At 46.1% G+C, this 19,785-nt stretch overlaps 1 protein-coding gene across 2 annotated transcripts in view; it reads left to right on the top strand.

The window, feature by feature from the left end:
* Positions 1 to 4,409: 4,409 nt before the first annotated feature.
* Positions 4,410 to 19,785, top strand: part of cpne5a (copine Va) — a 53,595-nt gene continuing 38,219 nt past the window's right edge. The window contains exons 1-4 of one of the 2 annotated variants that reach the window (XM_029834226.1): positions 4,410 to 5,010; positions 14,573 to 14,613; positions 15,344 to 15,390; positions 19,143 to 19,246. In XM_029834226.1, coding sequence (XP_029690086.1) covers positions 4,901 to 5,010; positions 14,573 to 14,613; positions 15,344 to 15,390; positions 19,143 to 19,246 — 302 coding nt within the window. In that variant the 5' untranslated portion in view covers positions 4,410 to 4,900. The remainder of the gene's footprint in view (positions 5,011 to 14,572; positions 14,614 to 15,343; positions 15,391 to 19,142; positions 19,247 to 19,785) is intronic. The other variant, XM_029834225.1, reaches the window with a different exon arrangement.

Raw genomic sequence — 19,785 nt, 5'->3', positions numbered from 1 at the left:
GAGAGAGAAATCATAAAATATTCAATATACTGCCCTCACTTCAGTCTTATCCTGCAAATTGGAGCCAAATTTACTTCCCACATCACCCACAGTATTCCCTGTTTCTCAGATTTATAACAGAAAAATGTTCTCTTTCTATCAAGATTATAAAATATGAAGGACGTAAGAGCACACTTAAATCACAGCTATGGTATAAAGAGCAGGGATGGTTGAGGTTTGAACCTAAAATGCTGTTGGATTATTGAGCTAAAATATTTCTTATGACACTATCAATTGTAAAAATTATGGATTTCTTTCTTTTTTTGCTTATATTTTTGATATTGTACTTTGCAGACGGTCCCTTAAGGATAATACGACAACCACACGGTTGTCCACAGAGTTAGAATTTCCCCATTAGTCATCTCAAATGTGTAACCGCCTGGTGTTTTTGAAATTACCATGTTGTTCTCATCCCCGAGATTATTTTTGCTGTTGAGTTCCTGCTCATGAAGCTCAAAAACCCATTATGGCAGTAAAACGACCTCTGTGTTCTCAGGATAGTCGGTGATTATTGTACCTTTGTTAAACTCATCATGCAGGTTGTTGCTGGTACGTTAACACTTTAACACAGATGGCTCGTTGCAATAAAAACACCAAAGTAATCCCTGCTCGATCCTGAATATGGAAGATGATGCGTCATGGAGTCGTTTGGCAGACGTTTCATTATATTTATTATTAGTTTTTATGTCAGTCCGCAGAACAAAAAAAAAAAAACATTATATATGTACTACACACACACACACACACACACACACACACACACACACACACACACACACACACACACACACATTAAATTACATTCAACATTTTAAATATAGAATATTGGAGCTAGAGCCCAGTGACCCTGCTGGTGGGCTGCAGTACAGGCCACGGCTGGCTAACTAAGTTAATGGTAAACTAGATAAACGACTATTAAATAACTAAACTAAGAAACAATGATATAAACCATTTACGCAGGGCACTTTTTTAAGCCCTAACACTGATTTTACAGTATCGGTTCCCTGTTATGCAGCAGCATTTTTCCTCCTTGTTGAGGCCAAGAGGCTGAAAATTTGTAGGTTTAATTAGTTAACTGTACCTGGGTAACACACTCTCTGGGAATCTTTCTGGGAGAGAAGGCAGCTGCTCTAATGAAACTCATCCTTTGTGTGTGTGCTAGTGTGGGTGCTTGGAATGTGGCAACTGTAGGTGCAGATGACACGCTGCCCTTGAAAAGCATGTTCTCTGCAATATTGAGACGAAAACAAAGCCGAGAGAAATGCAACTTTTCTGCAGCTGTTATTCAAAGCATACACACCAAACACTTTCCTTTATGGTGTGTTTATTGTGTGTTCTTTCACAGATGGAATAATTTCACCCTGCGGCTGAAAATGGATGACGCACGCTTTAGCTTCGGTTTGGTCTTAACAGCTCATAAAAGTAGCTGAATTTCAAATAGACGATGCGAATGCAAAATGCCTCAAACAGGAGCAGATTCAGTATCTGTATGTTAAATAAGGTTCATTCGTACCTTGGCTAGGATGAGACCACCCACTGCACCAGCTGACCTGCACATACGGCAGCTAAAAGAACCCTTTTATAAACGACAACATTCACACTGTTTCAGACGAAGAAGACAAACCCTTAAAAAAAAGATTAGGTCAGCAGTCTCTTGTTAACAGAATGAAATAATAAAGAAAAATCCCAGCATATTGTTTCCAAGCATCAGCACCCTGGGAAAGATATGCTGGTAAATTGACTATCAACCGTAACATTACAATCTTTTTCATTTTCACACAATCACTTCTGTTAATACTTTAAAGGTCATGTTTCAGACCAAAGCAGCTCCGCTTTCCCGTGTGTTTCCTAAAGCCGGTGACCTTGTTTGTCTGATGTTTGTAGCATTTCTGTTTTGTTATTTTATCACTCCGGAGGGCACATTAAACATCATTCTTTAAAAATGAAATACATCTCCAAATACTGATGTCGTGATTGGTCATGTGACTACTAAAGGTCTGTATACATCAACAGAACATCAGTGTTGGATCAGGAGTTTAAACCCCATCACCTGCCCTCCCTCCCTCCCTAGCTGCTACACACACGCGTGCACACACCTCCTGTGGAGAAGGTTTGAGCAGGCATAATTACAGTGCTGCCACAGATATAGGAAGAGGGGCGTCTGCAGGTGGGAAAGCTCGCAGGCATCGCAGCAGGTGGAGGAGGAAAAGGCAATAAAAAGATCTCAAAATCAACCAACCAACAGAGGGGCGCAATTACCGCCTGACCGTGGCTACCGGCGGCGCTGTGCTGTGGCAGCGTTCTATATGAAACAGCTCATCTCACCCAATCAGGGTGAACGTCTCACTCTTCCAGGTATAAAAGCAAAGCTGAGCATAGATTTACGTTACTATGAAGGTCAGATGTTAGCTCTTCCCTGGATATTAGAATTATAGATTAGACGCTGGAACTCTGGTGCTTCTAAAGAGGCAAAGAGGTTTCGCAGGCTGGTGTGATTTAAACGCAGCCAACCACAGGCTACTAAAACCTTGAGCTGGGATTGATCATTCTTGTTATAAGCCTCAGATATAAAAAAGATATTGTAAAACTCCCGCTGAGTACAGTTCAGCCAACGAGTGTGTCAATATCGCCAACATCAGGGGGGAAACAGGCTTGTTTGCTCATGTAGTCGTTGTATTATGAGGCAAAATTAAATCATTTGTTACTGTAAATGATCTCTAGAAGTGTTTGGAGTGTATTAATATAATTCCGCTGATACATGTGGCTGAAATCTGCTGTTAACAGGAACAACATTAATGATGCCGTTAAGTCTATTTATTCGGTGCTGATTGCCTGTTTTGTTGTTAATGGAGTAAATTGCACAACAGTTGGGTAACAGGAGTGTGATTAGCGTGTATGCAGATGATGCTGTGGAATAAGTGGAGCTCAAAATGACCGAAAGTAGAATATTCATTTGTAATTTAATGCCAACATCTTGATATATTTGTTCCTGGAGGATGGATATTTTTAAGCAGTTAAAATGTGAAATATTTTCCTGTTGAAATTCTGTTTTTCTGAACACTTGCAAGAGAGCATTAAAACTGGTCTGGGTCGGGATGCAACACAAGAGACAAAACCAGTGACAACAGCCACACAAACAACAACACCGATGCCACTTCAAATGATGTAATTCCTTCTCTAATTGCTTCGGAATATTCGGATCTGATGGTGGATTGTCTGTTTCTGGCTTTGATCTTCCATTACAGCTGAACTGAGCCTTACAGCTTGTATCAGTTTGCAAGAGCTGAGCCGCCTGATATCCAGTTCTGTCTAGTTTGGGCAGAAATTCTCAAAAGTGTAGCAGCGTACGTTGTGTGTGATTAGTTGCTGCGGCTCAGGCGGCCTGTGTGCAGAGCGTTCTGGGATCCTCCGTACACAAACCTCTGAGCAGCGTTTGCTTGTTTTAGGCTGTTCAGAGCATTGTGACATATTTACTGGAGGAGAATAACAGAGATGGAGAATCAGAAAGACACAAGTGTTTGGCTGCTATAAAATTACTGTTAAAGTGTTTAAGGTTAGAAATGTTCTATTATGTCCTGTGTTGCCTGCCTCAATGGTTTCATTCATGTAGCTTCGGTCTCACACGTCTGTGTGACAGACAAAAGAAAAAGACAACAAACATGCAGCCTCAGTTCTGGCTCTTCACCCCGAGAGTCTTATGACGTCCTGTACGTTTGTACACTGAAGGTAATCTGATAATTGGACTGGAATATGTAAACCAGGGGTTTTACAAATTCCAGTGATCGGATTTTGATGGGCGTGTCAACTCCTCAGTACAACAGTGCTTGTTTGGGGATCAGTTTTAAAGATTTAGTTTGTTCATTTGGGAGGGACTCTGGTTTGTCTGGACAGACAAAGGAGACATATTATTTCTCAAAGTTCATCAGGCTGCATTGCGCCACCTTTCAATCAGGCTGATGATGGCAGCAGAAATGAGGTTCTCCCGAGGCTCTTCGCCTGAGAGATAAATATCCAGGGGATGTTACAGGATGCGGGAGACACAAACGACGCGTTTTACTGGCGAGACGAACGAGGCTTGGAAGTGGAGCAGGAGAAGTTTGAGGAGCTGTCCAGTTGCTGAAAGAACAGCAGGCAGCCTTCCAATTACTCACCAGAGCCGCTGCATCGGATGGAAATGAATAGTGTGAACATAAACAAGCACTTCCCTCCTTGGAATATGACAGGTTCTTTTTTTCCCCAAATTTACAGTGTGTCGATAATTTGAGGCAGCATCAGACAGAAATCCGCCCTGCTGCGTCGTCCTGAACACAGGACGATGTTTCATTTTAACTGGGGGAAGAAACTGGCCGTCAAGATACTTCTCCAGCTTTGATGAGGATGTAAAGAAATATAATCCAATATCCCCCCCCCCCTCGGAGCTCATTCATTCTCTTCAACGGGCTCTTAACACCAATTTGGAACAAATCTAACGATCGGGTGCAGCCGTGGATCAATAGCGTGAGTCTGCAATGAGTGTCAGTCATCGCTCGGGTGTATGAGAATGCAGACAGGAGGGGTGGAGTTCACAGCTTTTACTTTTCTGCTCTGGCAAAAGAGCGCAGTCTTTGCCTGGAAAACGGCGCAGTTGGCGCTGATGCGTCCTGGCATGTGATTCCACTCTAGCCAAGACCGTCGCCACCACCACCGCAGCCCTCCATTAAACTTCCCATGCTGTTTCCCGTCCAATGGACAGCACGTAGGTGGTGTGCCTGGACCCTATCGGCTCGCTCGACTGCCGCGCTCCGTCTCCCCGCCGCCGTCGACTCTCCGGGTTTACAGGGACTCACGCAGCTCGGAGAGCTTGCCTGGGTCTCCTGCACGCATGGAGGGGGACGATATGGACAAGGTGGAGGCCACGACGACCGTCCGCGACTTCGATCCCATCAGCGGGAGCATCCCTGCCACCAAATTGGAGATCACGGTGTCTTGCAGGTGGGTTCGCGTCGGCTAGAATCGGTCTGGGCTTATTTCTTTGGAAGGGGGGAGACTTCGGAGCGTTTTGGATACGTTTTCGCTTTTGGAAAACAGACCAGTGAGATAAGTTGCTACTTTTGTTTTAACTTCAGTGGTGAAGCATAGTAACAGAATTTTATCTTTTAAAATAAATCAATAAAATGATTACAAAATAGACTTTAAAATGGTTACATGGGTGGAAAACGTCGGTGAAATGCGCGCTGCCTATGATTGACCGCCTTTATAGCCGCATTTTAACTCGATTATTTAATCATAAATCTCGCCAAAGAGCATTTATAGACCACTCGTGTTCAACTTGGAACTTTATTCTTATGTTTGGACAAAAATTTCGCGCATTGACGTTACTATGTGTCTCGCGCGTTAAAGGGCGTTTGAGTTTTACGCGCGCCAAGTCGCGTGCCACGCCGTGCATCGACTAGAGTTTGTTGGCGTGCATGCGCTTCGCTCCCCCCAAGGCAGCATTAAAGTCTCCAAACGTAATGGTGGGGGCATTCATTCCTTCCTGCCCGCACCTCGGTTGTTGGGTGGGGCATCGCTGCTCGCAGGTAGAGCCGCCGCGTGCTGCTGCATTCACGTACAGCAGCTATAGTGGCTCCATACGGTTCGGCAGAGCCTTTGAAATTAACATTTCTCGCGGAAATACTCGTTAATTTATGTTGCGGGGTCTCTGGGGCTTTGTGTCATTGGGCCGGTGTTCGGCTCTCTGCAGCTCCAGAATCGTTATTATATACATATAAATAATGTGTTCCCCCGAGCAACGTCTTTGAAACGCATCCCGTGGAGATTCCATAAAGGAGAATTTCTTTTTTTTCCCCACTTCTCTGCTGACATCTCAAACGTACACACTCAATCATTTAATGTGGGAGAAAGCAATTTTCTTACTTGGAGCTGTTTTATTTTGCCATGCAAAGGACAAAGAAACACATTTATTATTGTAAATTCATAATGTACAGCAAATATGTAATGTTAACGGTGATGAATGGAAAGAGTGGGGGGTGGGGTGGGGGTTAAAGAAGATAATGTGTGTTAAATACGGCTCCACTGCAGGACCTTATGTTGATTTAACGGGTCGAGGCTGTGTTTGCAGGAGCGTCGACTTTAGGATGTGTGCGTTTGCTGTGTGTATTTCATGTTTTATGAGCAGCAGCTGGGCTCGTGTTATTTCTCACTTGGTATAAAAACACTCTCTCCCCCCCTGCTTCATGCAAAAAGCTGGGATCTGTGCAGATGCCCCCGGGCTCTGCCGATCTAAAATCCCTTGTCTGTCATTAAAGTCTGTCGGAGCAAACACTTGCTCCAGGACAGGGTTTGAAAGCAGGAATCGCTCCTGCTTTTACCGGACCCTGATGCATCGTCTGCTGACAAAGACTTCAGGGTCGGTGCTTGTTGCTGTTATTGGTGGAGATTGCTCCAATAGCTCACGGCCGACCTCCAAGGATCCCCCCCCCCCCGCCAAAGATGGAGCAGCGTGCGGCCGAGAGGGTGCAGAGCCATTCCTCCTGCTTACCGGCCAGCCTGCGGATGCCCCCCCCCCTCCGCTCGGCGGAAGCGGAAAAGAAACAATGGTGTTATGTGAGGAAGAGACACCGGCTCCTCAAACTGTGTAATTGATTTAGTAAGCCTGAGCGCTCTGAGGTTGCAGTGCACGTGGAATTGAATTGGGGCTTGCGGCTCTACCGGCATTCTTATAAGCTTCTGCCAATATTGCGGCCTGAAAGGACGGAGCAGACAAAGCCACGTAGAGAGAGCTGCTCTTTGCCGTGAAGGTGCTCCGTTCTCCATCTTTGGCTCTGATTTGGTGCTTGGTTGGCCAGCTTTTAAGGGCGGCACTCCCCATCTGGAGTGAGATGGTTCTCAAACTCAAGTGGCCACATTCTATTTCCCTCCATGCATGCCCAAAAATTTAGTTCAGTGGGTTAAGGTCAGCGGTCCCTGGGCACCTCTGCTGGATCTATCCGTGACAGTAATGAGTTTGTTCATGGGTTAATATTTAAGCAGCGCTCATGAATTCTTAATGAGCTGTCTGCGCACTTTGCTACATCATTCTTTAATTATGACCAGCAGAACATCTGAATCCCGCCGGAATGCAAAAGCCTCGACTTTAATATCTCCTCGCACCAGACGGCCTCGGTGCACAATGACTTTGGGGGAACCGGGAGGCCCTTCCCGCTGTGAAGAACGCTTTCGGTAACGAATGTTGGGAAAACTGTGAAAGCTGACGGGTCTTCAATTACGGAACGTTCCCTCTGTTTCTCTGCGGTTCATCTCAGCAGAGATCCACGTGCAGCATGTGACCCGAATGGAGCGGCACAAATGATAAGACTGACAACCCCGACAGAGGTTTATACTCCTTATCAGGGGAGCGAGGGGGGAAAGAGTGTCCTGCTCTTGAAAGATTGGTTTTTGACAGCTCATTGCTCTCTACATCAGAGAGAACCTAACAAGGACCTGACGGAAAGCCCAAATCTGGACCCTGGCTACACTGTCTGGTGTGCACACTTATCAAACAAAACCACAAGGACACCAAGTAAATGTTCCTGCTACTCTAGAGAGAGAATGTCGTGGGTTTTTACTGGTGCCCTGCCACCATTAAAAAGCAGCGCAGGTTTATCTATTAAAAGAGGAATCGCCTGACAAAGGGACGCTCTCCTCTGCTGCGCTCCACCTCCCACCTGATGCATCAGCGATGGGATTTAACAGCCCCTCTCCCTCCATGTTGCATCTCCCATCCCGCCTCTTCTCAGCTCCTCTTTGCAGCCTGTAGCAGCCGTGACCGACCGGTAAGAGTACAGCCCTACGTCCAATCAATGCGTTTCATTAGCCGGGAGGGAGGGGGGTTTATCCCAACCGGGCCCCGCCGCTCCACAGGGATTGATTAACCAATGGAATATGCCAAGAGGTCACATGATCCCATGACTATGACCTCTCATTGAGAGGATCCATGGGGCTCAGAGCTGGTGTAACACTGTCCCTCGGGGTCAATATGGAAACCCACAGCCAGCCTCCAGAGCTGAAGCCTTCCAGAGGCAATCAGTGGAACGGCGATGGAGCCAGCTGAAATCGACGGGATGATTAGTACACGTGGAACTGTTGTTCGGCCTGTCAGCCACGGTCGTTTGGGATTCACACTGTGCAGCTTCCCATTGTGTATGACAATAGCATGTGTAGATGTTGCTCACCCACTGTATCACAGCTCTTTTTACTTTCACCCGTCTCTCCAGCGCCGGTAGAGAAACGCTTTCATTTAAAATCCTTTGCATTGTGCAAGCGCATTAAATATTAATAAAGGGCCCCTCTAAGTAAAGGACGAATTTCAATTTGCTGTGCTTTTACCACACAGTTGTTTTCAGTCCATCTTCTGGGTTAACCGTGACCTGGGGGAGGCTGGCGGTGGAGGATGCTCCGCGCCTGTGAATGATGTGTCGCATCTGTTTTGGAGAATGAAGAGACGCCACAGCACCAACAGGAGGATTTTTATTTATTTATTTTTGCCTCCAATTTTTGGGGAGGCTCACAGGCCGATGAATCGGATAATTATGCATGAACCCCTGACACGGTGAAAATGAGTTTTGATCCCGGTCACTCGGCTTGTCGTCATGTCAGTAAAATTGATATATTCTCATCTGGGTTTCGGAACAGCTGGGGAGGACCCAGTGCCAGTGGTGTAGAACACCCTGGAACGTGACCCCAAAGTGTTAATTGCGGTGAGAGGAAAAGTCACCATACGAAATAAAGGCGCCACGGCTTGGCTCGAGAGTATCGAAGCCGTCTGTGCCGCTATTTTCAGAGAAGCTCAAGGGTCAGGAGAGGGTGTTAGTGGATTTCTGCGCCGAAGGATATTTAACCCAACATCACAGCGTGATTGGGAAATGTCAAAGCTGCTATCAGATGCGAGCAGAGGGACATATGGCTGGGTGGACGTTTGATGTTGCATCAGCTCATGGCTCCTGCTCGTCAGGTTACGCACTCTTTTACATTCTGTCTGCAAAACTGAGCGCAAACAGGCTGTGGGAAAATTAGCAAAATGGAGGTCAACTTTCAAAAAGAGTTCCCTTTACTCCGTCTTCTTCATTTTGGAAACACTGGGAGGTAACATTTCCGAATGATCGGTTTTGTACGGTTGTCAAATTGAACACGTTAATGAGGGATAATCCTTTATTTATAATTAATGCATTCATTCAAAACAAAATGAATTCATGTGCAACCATAGCTGTTCGCAAGAGGGGGATGGAGGCAAAAGGAGTGAAGGGAGTTTTAATTTTACCAAAACACGTGGTGTTTTGGAGTGTGGAGCTCCAGCTCGGTAAAACACACAAGCAACACACAAGCCTTGCACGTCAGGCTAAAGTCTCCCCCAACAGCAAATATAGATATTTTTTAACTTATTTGTCATGACTAATTGACAAATACCCCCAACAATTGACAAAATTAGATTAGGATTTTCCCCAAACTGTCTGTTTAAATGGATCCAATAACGATAACGATAGAAAAAGAAATAATAAAAGTATTATTGAAATGGTCTGTGTGTATTTAAAAATAAATCCCTCTCCAGGGGTGCAGTTTCAGGCTGAATAGATGTTTGCCTCCACCTACCTGCTGTGTGGGGCCCTCGCCTATAGAAGCTCAACCATCAATTAGGCCACTTCACTCCTGTGTTCCCAGTCTATATGTGTTGCCCCCCCCCTACACCAATTAGTGTTACCGTCTGTGAGGGTTTTTCATGCTTTATTATCACCATCACTGCTGAGATTGACCTCCGCTTCCTCTGCTCCACACTTGGCTGCGTTTCTGTTTTAATGTCCCCGTTTAATGATCAGTTATTTTCATTTCTACAGCACGTCTGAGCTCAGAAACGCTCCAATGTGCCCCATTTGTTTTCTTGCTCCGTGCCCACTGCCGCTCCGGAGATCTTGGGCTTTTTTTTTTCAAATGGAACCGAGAGCGGAGTCGGGAGTTCTCCGCTGACTTTGTGTGAAGCTCTGCTGGAACTGCTGTCTAGAATCCATCCCCCCTCCACTCTGAACAAAAACACCTTCCAGTGTACCGGCAAGTTATTAACAGAGATTTTATTCCCCGGTTGCGTCTTTGTCACACAGGCTGTGTGGGGGAGAAAGAACATGCGTGTTCTCATCCCTGATGAAAGCCAAAGGAGGGGTTTTATGACGGAGATTTGGTCAGAGATGGCCGTCCAGGGAGCCCTCTGCTGCAGGTAATGTTCACCTGGGGACCGGAAAGGTTCCCAGGTCCAACAGAACCTGAATAATTAAGATGGAGGAGAAGTCAGCAGTTGTGAAGGTCAGCAGATGGGTCTGCTGCTAATCAGCAGATAAAACCGTGTGTTCAGCGTGGAACACTTGAAAAAAAAAAGTAGAGCAGATTTTCCTCTCTGGCCGCTGCAGGGACCCAGTGGTGGTCGGAGGAGACACGACCAGGGTCACTTTGAATAAAGATCCCAGATCCAGTCCGCAGGAATGGTGGTTCTACTGTCAGTCATGCTGTTTGTCACACTGCACACTTACTCTGCATGTGTGTGTGTGGGTTTTAAAAAAAAACCACACACACAAATGATTAGCATGTGAATTTGTTTGAACCCATCTCCAGTCGCCAGCATTTCTGCCTGTAATACATTTTCTTTACTCTTTTCTGTCAAAGAAACCAGGATGTGACCTGAAAGAAAACCTTGGCCGGCAGCACATCCCTCCCGTGTACGCTTCAATGAAGCTGCTTAAATGTGTGTGAGGATAAAAAAAAAGACCCCGCGCTGACCCTGTGGTGTGTGCGTGGAGAGGAACTGCCTCTCAGGTTCTCTCTCCAGTTAAAAAGCGGAGGGTCGGAGGGCAGGAGAGAAAATGAGCCAACATTATCCTTCAGGCTCTCTTCCCTGCAATTTTGCATGGTCCCTGGTGTAATATAGATAGTTTTCCCTACCGTAACCTATTCTGAGGGTTGACTTTCATTTTTGCCTGGTTCCTGCCGGCGCCTTTGCGGCGGCGGCTGGTGATGGAAAGTTGACTGAACTCGGCAACAGAGATGCGGGTGATTGTGTGTGGAGCCAAACAAAGAAGCCCGGGCAGCCGTGGCGTCGATAGGCTCCCCTGAGCTTCAGTTTAAAGTTGCTCTCCCCGTCTGTCGCACTGACTCAGATCCTGGATCTGGTCTGTGAGAGCCTCACTGGTCCACCCGGAGGTGACGGTCGTGTATGTGATTTCATTCTCTCTTTTTTTAAAAAAAGAAAATATCATCTATCAAAAAATAAAAACATAAAATAAGATAACCCCACTTAAATATACTTTTCACCAAATCATGAGGTATTTTCTCCAGGGGGGTAATTATGATCCTCACCACTCGGAGAAAGCAGAGGAAAATTAAGGGAGGGCATTAACAACCAGCCTCACGAAGCAAGAAGCTGCTAAAATTTCTCCGGGGGTCTGACCAAGAGCGAGCATCTGCTCCTAATATATTCTTTTTAAATTAGAGTTCAGCTGCCAGACGCGTTTTAGAGGTCAAACCTTCACCCTTTTCACTGTGTTTAGGGCGACGGAGGGTTGAGACTTGATTCCAGGATTCCAGATGGAGATAATGGTGCTAATATTCCAGATTCCTCTGCTAATTCCTGATAAATAACATAGACACAGTTTTCCTACATTAAATCCTGCAGACTGAGACTTTTTAATGAGGGTGGTGAAATTAGAGCAGATATTAAAGATCTTCATTTATACTTTTACGATAAATGATCACTCAAGAAATGAGTCCTAGTTTATGTGCCAGCGTCCCCTCCAGCTTAAAGAAACATCCGTCTTAAAGAAAGATGATCATTTTATCTCTCAGTGATTGAAAGAGTGGAGGGTTAGAATTTTGGGAGAGGCAGTTATTTCACACAGATTATCTGAGATCAGCCCCCCACCCCATCCAGCGCTGCACACCACATGCACTTGTCTCCGATGGATCGCTGCTGCAGATCAATAACTGAACCACCTTGCGGACGAACACATTAAGGGCCCAAAACCCGCAACCTTTTTCCTTCCCGCGTTTCCTCTGCTGCCCTGAACGATGGACGATGTGATGGACGAGCTAATTGTTGGAGGGTAATGGATGCCAAGCACTAACAGGTGGATACAAAGAGGCAGTTAGTCACGGATGGCTTTGTTATCTCCAATGATAATTACGCCGACAATGTTCCAACTGTAGTCAGGTCAGCCCGGGGCTAATACCCGAAGAAACTGCGTATTATTTCACCATGTATCCCTCTGATAGATTTCGTCAGGGATGCAGCATTACGCCTGTATAAATGACGTCCCGCTGCTTGGATTTGGTCCGAAAAGCTCATCTATATTCATTGGAATGCAGCTGTCGCCTAAAGGGAGTAGGATGCTAGCGCACGGATTATATCAATGCTGCCAACAATCCAGCGCTACAAATTTTTAGATTTTTAATATCTGCAGGTTTTTGGCATCACACTGACATGTTAATGAGATCTTTGAGGTCGACCGGGAAAAGGCGCCTCATCTGGCGCATCGAATGAGGAGATTGATGACGAAGTTATATTTTGTTTAGGGAATAAAGGCTTATTGGATCCTGTAAAGCAGCGGACAGAAAGGCTGAAGGGAATGACAGAAAATGTCAGAATTATGGGCATCTGGTGAGCTAAAGGGATGAGCAAATACAGATCACAGATCAGGCCACCTTACGATTGATACTCTAGTGCCATTTTACAATTGGAATGTTCTTAATCTGGTATCAGGTGTGATATCCATACCTGCTAACATTGGCACGCAATTCCCAAATAATAGATCATCTTTCTTTAAAGAGTATGTAACCTACAGACATAAAAAAAAACAGTTTTCCCTATATATATAATTAGCTATAGCGTGACCGACTTAATGCACATATAAATAAGCTAGCAGCTACTGCAAGTTCTTGCTCCAATCACTAGGACAGCACTCGCTCCCCCCACCCCCCCCCACCCCCACCCCCACACCTCTGTCGTAATAAGCTGCTTACAAAGAGTGTTCTCCTGCAGAGGGAAAGTCTCCACTCAGCTTTAGTGCCATCGTGCCTGCACTTAAAGGTCATCTGCTCATTCTCGAAGCCTGTTTCAGGTCTCGAGAATCACGCACAATAAGTTGTGAAGAGTGACCATGTAGTGAGTGCAACAAAAAGAAGTTCACAATGACATCACAGTTGAAGGCATGAAATGAGAGCGATATAATGGAAGTGACCAGACACGACGCAAAAGTCAGGGGAAGTATCAGAATTTTTCTGTAATAAACAGGAACTTCTGCCTTGCAGAGGCTCAAAACTCGGAATGACTGATTCATATTCCTGCTGATCAGGTTTTATTTTTTTCAATTCTGAACGAGTCAATGAACCCGCCCGTTCGCCTGGCTGCGTTTGAAGATGCTGGGCGATGATCAAAGTCGGGAAAACTAGAGGGAAAAGCGCCTCCTCAGTGAGACGGGCTTTATCTTTGTCTCTGGCAGATTTGGCTTTGTGGAAATGCTGTTGCAGGTATCTTGACATCAAACGGGGAACCTGTTTTCTTTGATTGCGTTTCAAGCTAATACAGAAACAGTCTGACGGAGCCTGACCGCTGAATCCAAGGAGGGGAGCGGTTTGATGGTCGGAGCATCAGAGAGGTGTGAAACGCACCGTTGACTCAAGCACATTTAGCATGAATCTATTTGAGTAAGCCAACCTAAATAAAATTAATTACTTAGTGTTCGGTTTTACTGTTAGCTGAGCAGGACTGCATGTGTGACAGAAACTCTAACACAAAGAGTAATTTATGTATAATTTTTCTCAATTATGTATGCTGCCTGGATGCCAGTGCTGCTGTTTTTAACCTCATTAAAATATTGTCTGTTGTTTTTGCCAATGCAAACGAGGCGAAGTCCAGTCATGAATTCAAGGCCCAATAATAAATAAAACTGAAGCAGAAGGCTGCAGCAGCAAACACTTGGCTGATTAATCACAATCACAAAGAAAGAGGAGATTGTTCGGGGTTCTAGTGCCTCTTTATTATTTGAGTGTAGCAGGACGATTAAAAACATCATTAAAACATCGACTATTTTAGTTCTCGACTTGTAGTTGCACCACACCTCTAAAAAAATGTCCCTCTTTAGGACGTCTCTGTGTGTCGTCCACGTGGTGATGGGCACACTGTTGCTTCCAGCTCCGCAAAGTTCAGTTGGAGCTTTTTGGTGCTATGTTGAAGAGCTGCTTTTCACTATGAGGGCAAATTCCTTCTGAACAAAAGATGTCGCTGTCGCCATGGCTACAGGTGTTTCCCGCAGTTGCAAACTAAAATCATGTTTTGCTGGGGAGCTCTGAGGGAGGCAAAACTAAATAAAATGCAGGTGCTGGTTAAACAGAGAGATTCTTGTGAAGGATACAAAATGAAATAATAGCTTGAACATTTAGCATAAAGAGGCTCCATGCTGGAGAAGAGCCTTTGATCAGAACAAAGACAGAAACCTGAATAACAGTGTTTTTCTCCCATGTTTCTTCTCTTCTCCCGCAGGAATCTCCTGGACAGAGACACCTTCTCCAAATCTGACCCACGTAAGTTGCCTGTCTGTCGGTGCTAATGGAATGCTCCACGCTCACCTTCGTCTTCTGACTTTCTTTTTGTTTCTGTTGTGCGTATTCTCTCCTTTATGCTGAGCCTTACATTATTTAACTTCACTCTGCTGTTTCAAATTGTTCCTTCAATAGCTGGGGCGGTGTTACAACCTTTGTCCGCTAAAAGCCACAGAAGGTAGCTTAATCTTCATGCATGCAGAGTGTGTGAACGTGGCTTTGAATACAAATCGAGCCTTTGTTGAAACTCCTGCGAAATAGCCATTTTATTCCTCTTTCCCTCTGAGGATAGAGAACCGAAGAGACATTTAACATGATAGCGAGGGGGTTCATGCCCTTTGTGTAAATATGCTGTTAAGAAAATACCACATCCGCCCTTTTCCCCCCAAAATTCGCCAGTGTTGCAGGCCTACGGCCGTTTGGGCGGGTCCTCTTCGCAGTAATCTGCTTCACTGGAAGCTGAGCAATCAGACAGGAGACTTTTACAGTTGCAACATTGTGTTTGGACGGCGGGGCTGCTTCACGCTCTCTACGTGGATAGCAGATCTCATTTCATCAAGCAGGCCACTTCATTATGTTGTTGTATGTTGTTATGCGGGACAATGAATGATGAATGTCAGCTATGAAAGGACAAAACAAAAGCAATTTAAAGGAGCAGCTTGTGTTGTTGGGTTTGTTGACGGCTCCCTGTCTCCGCCTTCTCTCTCCTCAGTGGTTGTGCTGTACACGCAGGGTGTGGAGTGCAAACAGTGGAGGGAGGTAAGAGATCGTCTCCGTCTTTCTGTCACCACAACGCACTTCAATCAAATGCTGAGGATGTCACAATCATGTGAAATCGATCAACTGCGAACAACGACTTCTGTCGTTAAACATCGGCCTGGCTAACACCAGGCCTTCATTTGACCAGGAAGTAGAAAATTCCAGGTCAGAGAGTCCATCTAGGAGTAATAGAGGACTGTCAACAGGACTGCTGGCAGGAATAACAATCATGAGAATAGAATTTAAAGTTTGAGAATTGCACTGTGACCGAAGTGACAATTCTTCATTTTTTTCCAAAAACAAATGGCAATTTACCACAAAGAAACTGGAAAATAGGGGTAAAACTGGAATAACAATACAGCCACATGAAAACTGACCAGCTCTCTGTAAGAAAAACTCAGATTAATAATGAATTCTTTCATTGGTATCAACATCTTCTCCCTCAACTCCAATCAGTCACCTCTATCTGAGGCCCTAATCAATGAAGCCACATCTAGCAGCTGTAATGTCTAATTGGCAGCTGCAATATCTTGGTTAAAGCTCTGGATTTACAGCCAAACATCTGCAGCGGATGGTGGTGCAGTGTGGGTCAGTATTTACACTCAGACAGTCCTATTGTGAAGGGCAGCCCACGCTGCCTGTATGAAAACACTTTCCTCTTCAAGACAGAGCTGGAGTCAGACACAGACCTCTATAAAATCCATCTTGACTGCAGAGACATTCTAGCTTTATAATGAAACCAGGCGCCATGTTTACCGCAGAAACAAATTTGACATGATTCATTTCATTGCGTCACACACACAAAGAGAGAAGCATGAATATGTTCTTGTGTGAACAAAGGCGTTCCTCTCCCATCTGGGATATTTATTACACCTTGTCTTTACATTGTGGTTCTAATCCAGAACTGATACTTAACTTGAAGCACAAAGCGACAGGATTGGCCTGAAGGTAGATCAGGGAAAGTTGGCCAGACGACCAGTTCAACTGAGTCGAGCGTCTCAATGTCAGTTGACACGCGGATGGAGGAGTAATTAGCTCACTGTGGTCGATGAAATATCAGCCATAGCGCAGCTGTAAATAACAAAGTGCCGGTTGAGAACGCTGATGGATCTGACTGGTGCTGCTGCTGCAGAGGTGATGGGACCAGCAGGAGAAGCCTCCTACACCTGTCGTCTCCGCTCGCACGGCTCCACCTCCAGATTACAAAATGTGGGCGCAGCCTGAGAACAGAGGCAGACTGGCGTTTCCAGCGCACATGACAGGCGTTTTAGTCAGCAGCCGACTGAAGCTGTGCTGTATTGATAAAGCTAAGCCCCCATCTCCCCCCCCCCACCGCCATGTCACGCACTTTTGTTCCTCGCAGAGTTGATACAGCTGGTTGGAGCACTTTTCACAACTGCCACCAACTCCCTATAATCCAATTACTCTTCCGTGGGACAAATGTCCTCCTCCGGCTGCTTCTCAGTCAACAGTGGGAAGGAAATAAACGCTGGCTGATAAATTGTGTTTTCACTCCGCGAGGATGGATTTATCGTTTATTCTGTTTTTGTCACCAACCGTAGTTGAATCTATTAAACCAGATATCTGCAGCTTAGCGGTATTTTATGACTTTAAAGATTTGGAGCTCTGCAAAGCCTTTTGGGGAAAAAATGTGCCGAAGAATGAATGTCAGCAACATTTATCTCGTGTTCTCTAACAGCGTAGGGTGAATGGAATCGCTGCTTTTCAAAAGAACCAAACTAAACCAAAGACAAGGGACAAACAGTTAAAGGACTTTAGTTTTTCAAGATCTGCAGTTGCAGCTTTGCCTGCAGTCCTACTGAAGACATTCATGTTTCTCTCACTGAGTCCTTTTACGTTGCCATGAAAATCTGATCACTGGGAGTAATCAGACAATTGTAGCAATTGGATCTGATGTGTTTACACACACCTCAGAAATGTAACAATTTGAAAACCCTGGTTTACACGCTTTAGTTCATATCTTGGATTTATTGTGGAGCGCGTGTTGTGATGTCACAATTCCCATTAGTGACCTAATGTGGGAGCTAACAGACCTGCAACGTGTGCAAAGACGAGACAGATTCAACTCGTAACTTTATACACAAAAGAGGCAAAACGAGGACTCAGTTCAGGATATCCAAAGCACCAATGGAGCCCATCAGTTGAGAAAGGAAGCTGGCAGCTGTGGCGGCTCACAGGCTCCCCCCTCAACCCTGTCAGCGAAGACTGACATGGAGTTGGTCACATCTGCAGATGAATTAGAAGGACCCTTCACCTGGAAGGAAGGAAGCGTGAAGAGAGATGGTGTCACAGAGAAATGAAACTTTTATAGTCCCGGGCACACTTCTGTCTCCGGTGGAATGTTGCTCTTCACCAGAGCTGTCCACAGTCAAGAGTTCTGCACATTTAATCTTCCACTCAGATTTAGAACATGTAAAAAAAAAAATAGCGAGACAGCAGCACTGACCACGGCACACACCACCAGGAAGCACTGACCACGGCACACACCACCAGGAAGCACTGACCATGGCACACACCACCAGGAAGCACTGACCATGGCACACACCACCAGGAAGCACTGACCAAGGCACAGACCACCAGGAAGCACTGACCATGGCACACACCACCAGGAAGCACTGACCATGGCACACACCACCAGGAAGCACTGACCAAGGCACAGACCACCAGGAAGCACTGACCATGGCACACACCACCAGGAAGCACTGACCACGGCACACACCACCAGGAAGCACTGACCACGGCACACACCACCAGGAAGCACTGACCACGGTACACACCACCAGGAAGCACTGACCATGGCACACACCACCAGGAAGCACTGACCATGGCACACACAACCAGGAAGCACTGACCACGGCACACACCACCAGGAAGCACTGACCATGGCACACACAACCAGGAAGCACTGACCACGGCACACACCACCAGGAAGCACTGACCACGGCACACACCACCAGGAAGCACTGACCATGGCACACACAACCAGGAAGCACTGACCACGGCACACACCACCAGGAAGCACTGACCACGGTACACACCACCAGGAAGCACTGACCACGGCACACACCACCAGGGGATGTAGCTCCATTTTGAGCGGCGTGTGTGCAGAGGCCACTGGGATGCACTAATAGATGTGTGGGTTCAAATCGGCACCTTTGATTGTTGTCTTGACTGGCTGTAATCACACCAGTGTGAGCGGGTGTACCTGCTGTTCCTCCTCTCATTAAACCCCAAACACGGCTGTTGAGTCGTTCCCTTCCTGCCGCAGACCCTTAATTTATGCAGCTCAACACCAGTCCTCTGACATTGAATTATTCATCTTGGCTACAATAATTACATCTGTGTGAGTGAGTGTGTGTGTGTGTGTGGGAGTGTGTGTGTGCTGATGTGTTCATCAGCTCATCAGATGGTGTCTTGTCTCTGTTTCATTGACAAATGTTTTTCCTGTGCCTGCGCTGGTGGCTTCCCATTTCCTCTGTAACGGTGGGGAACAGGAGATAGTTTGCCGTCTTCCAATCATTTGTGACAGCTCCTGGCGCGAAGACACAGTGTGAAAAGTCGCTCTCGTCCGCCCCTCAAAGAGCAACAACCCCGTCGACTGCGGCGGCTGTGATCAGACTCTTGAAAGCGCCCCCCCACCTCATTGTTTCTGAGGGTCAGAGAGATGGGGGTGCGGCGGCGTTGCTGTTACACTCATCTGTCTTCTTCTGTCCCGGCTGGTTATGATCTAGTTCGGGAGGACAGAGGTGATCGACAACACGCTGAACCCAGATTTCGTCAGGAAGTTCATCCTGGACTACTTCTTTGAGGAGAAGCAGAACCTGCGCTTTGACGTGTGAGTTATTCCCTCTGATCTGGTCCTCCGGGGACACGCGCCATTTCTCCCCCACTTCTCCATCTTCCCTCTGTTCCTACCAGAATTTGATCTTCTCCGTCGTCCCCCATCCCTCCACTGCTCTTTCTTTCCTGTCTCTCATTTGATCTCACCCCTCTCCCCTCCTCCTCTTCCCTTTTGTCAGCAGCTCAGCTCCTTCCAGAGGAATTATTCATAGGTGCATGTCTCAATAGTCATCCGTTTAAGGGAGACTGGTATAAGGACCATAAATATTTTATATGAAGTTTTACCCCTAATCTCCCTGCTGCTAAGCAAAGCAAATATCTGAATTTAACCCCATCCCCTCCTCTCTCCCACTGTCTTATAGGTCTCGATAAAGGGCAGACTCCTGAGAGGGTCAGGAAGATGCCTGTTCTGAGATTTATGTGTTGGGATGGTTTTTATCTACTTTCTCTTCCCAATAAACAACCCCCCCCCCCCACTTCTCTGTCTTCAAGCGCTTCATCCCAGGATGGCGCTACAGATCTCTGAGGACTTTT

Source organism: Takifugu rubripes, chromosome 3 (genome assembly GCF_901000725.2).
Source record: "Takifugu rubripes chromosome 3, fTakRub1.2, whole genome shotgun sequence".
NCBI lineage: Eukaryota > Metazoa > Chordata > Actinopteri > Tetraodontiformes > Tetraodontidae > Takifugu > Takifugu rubripes.
Note: the sequence above shows the minus strand (reverse complement) of the source record. Positions and strands in the feature narration are given on the sequence as shown.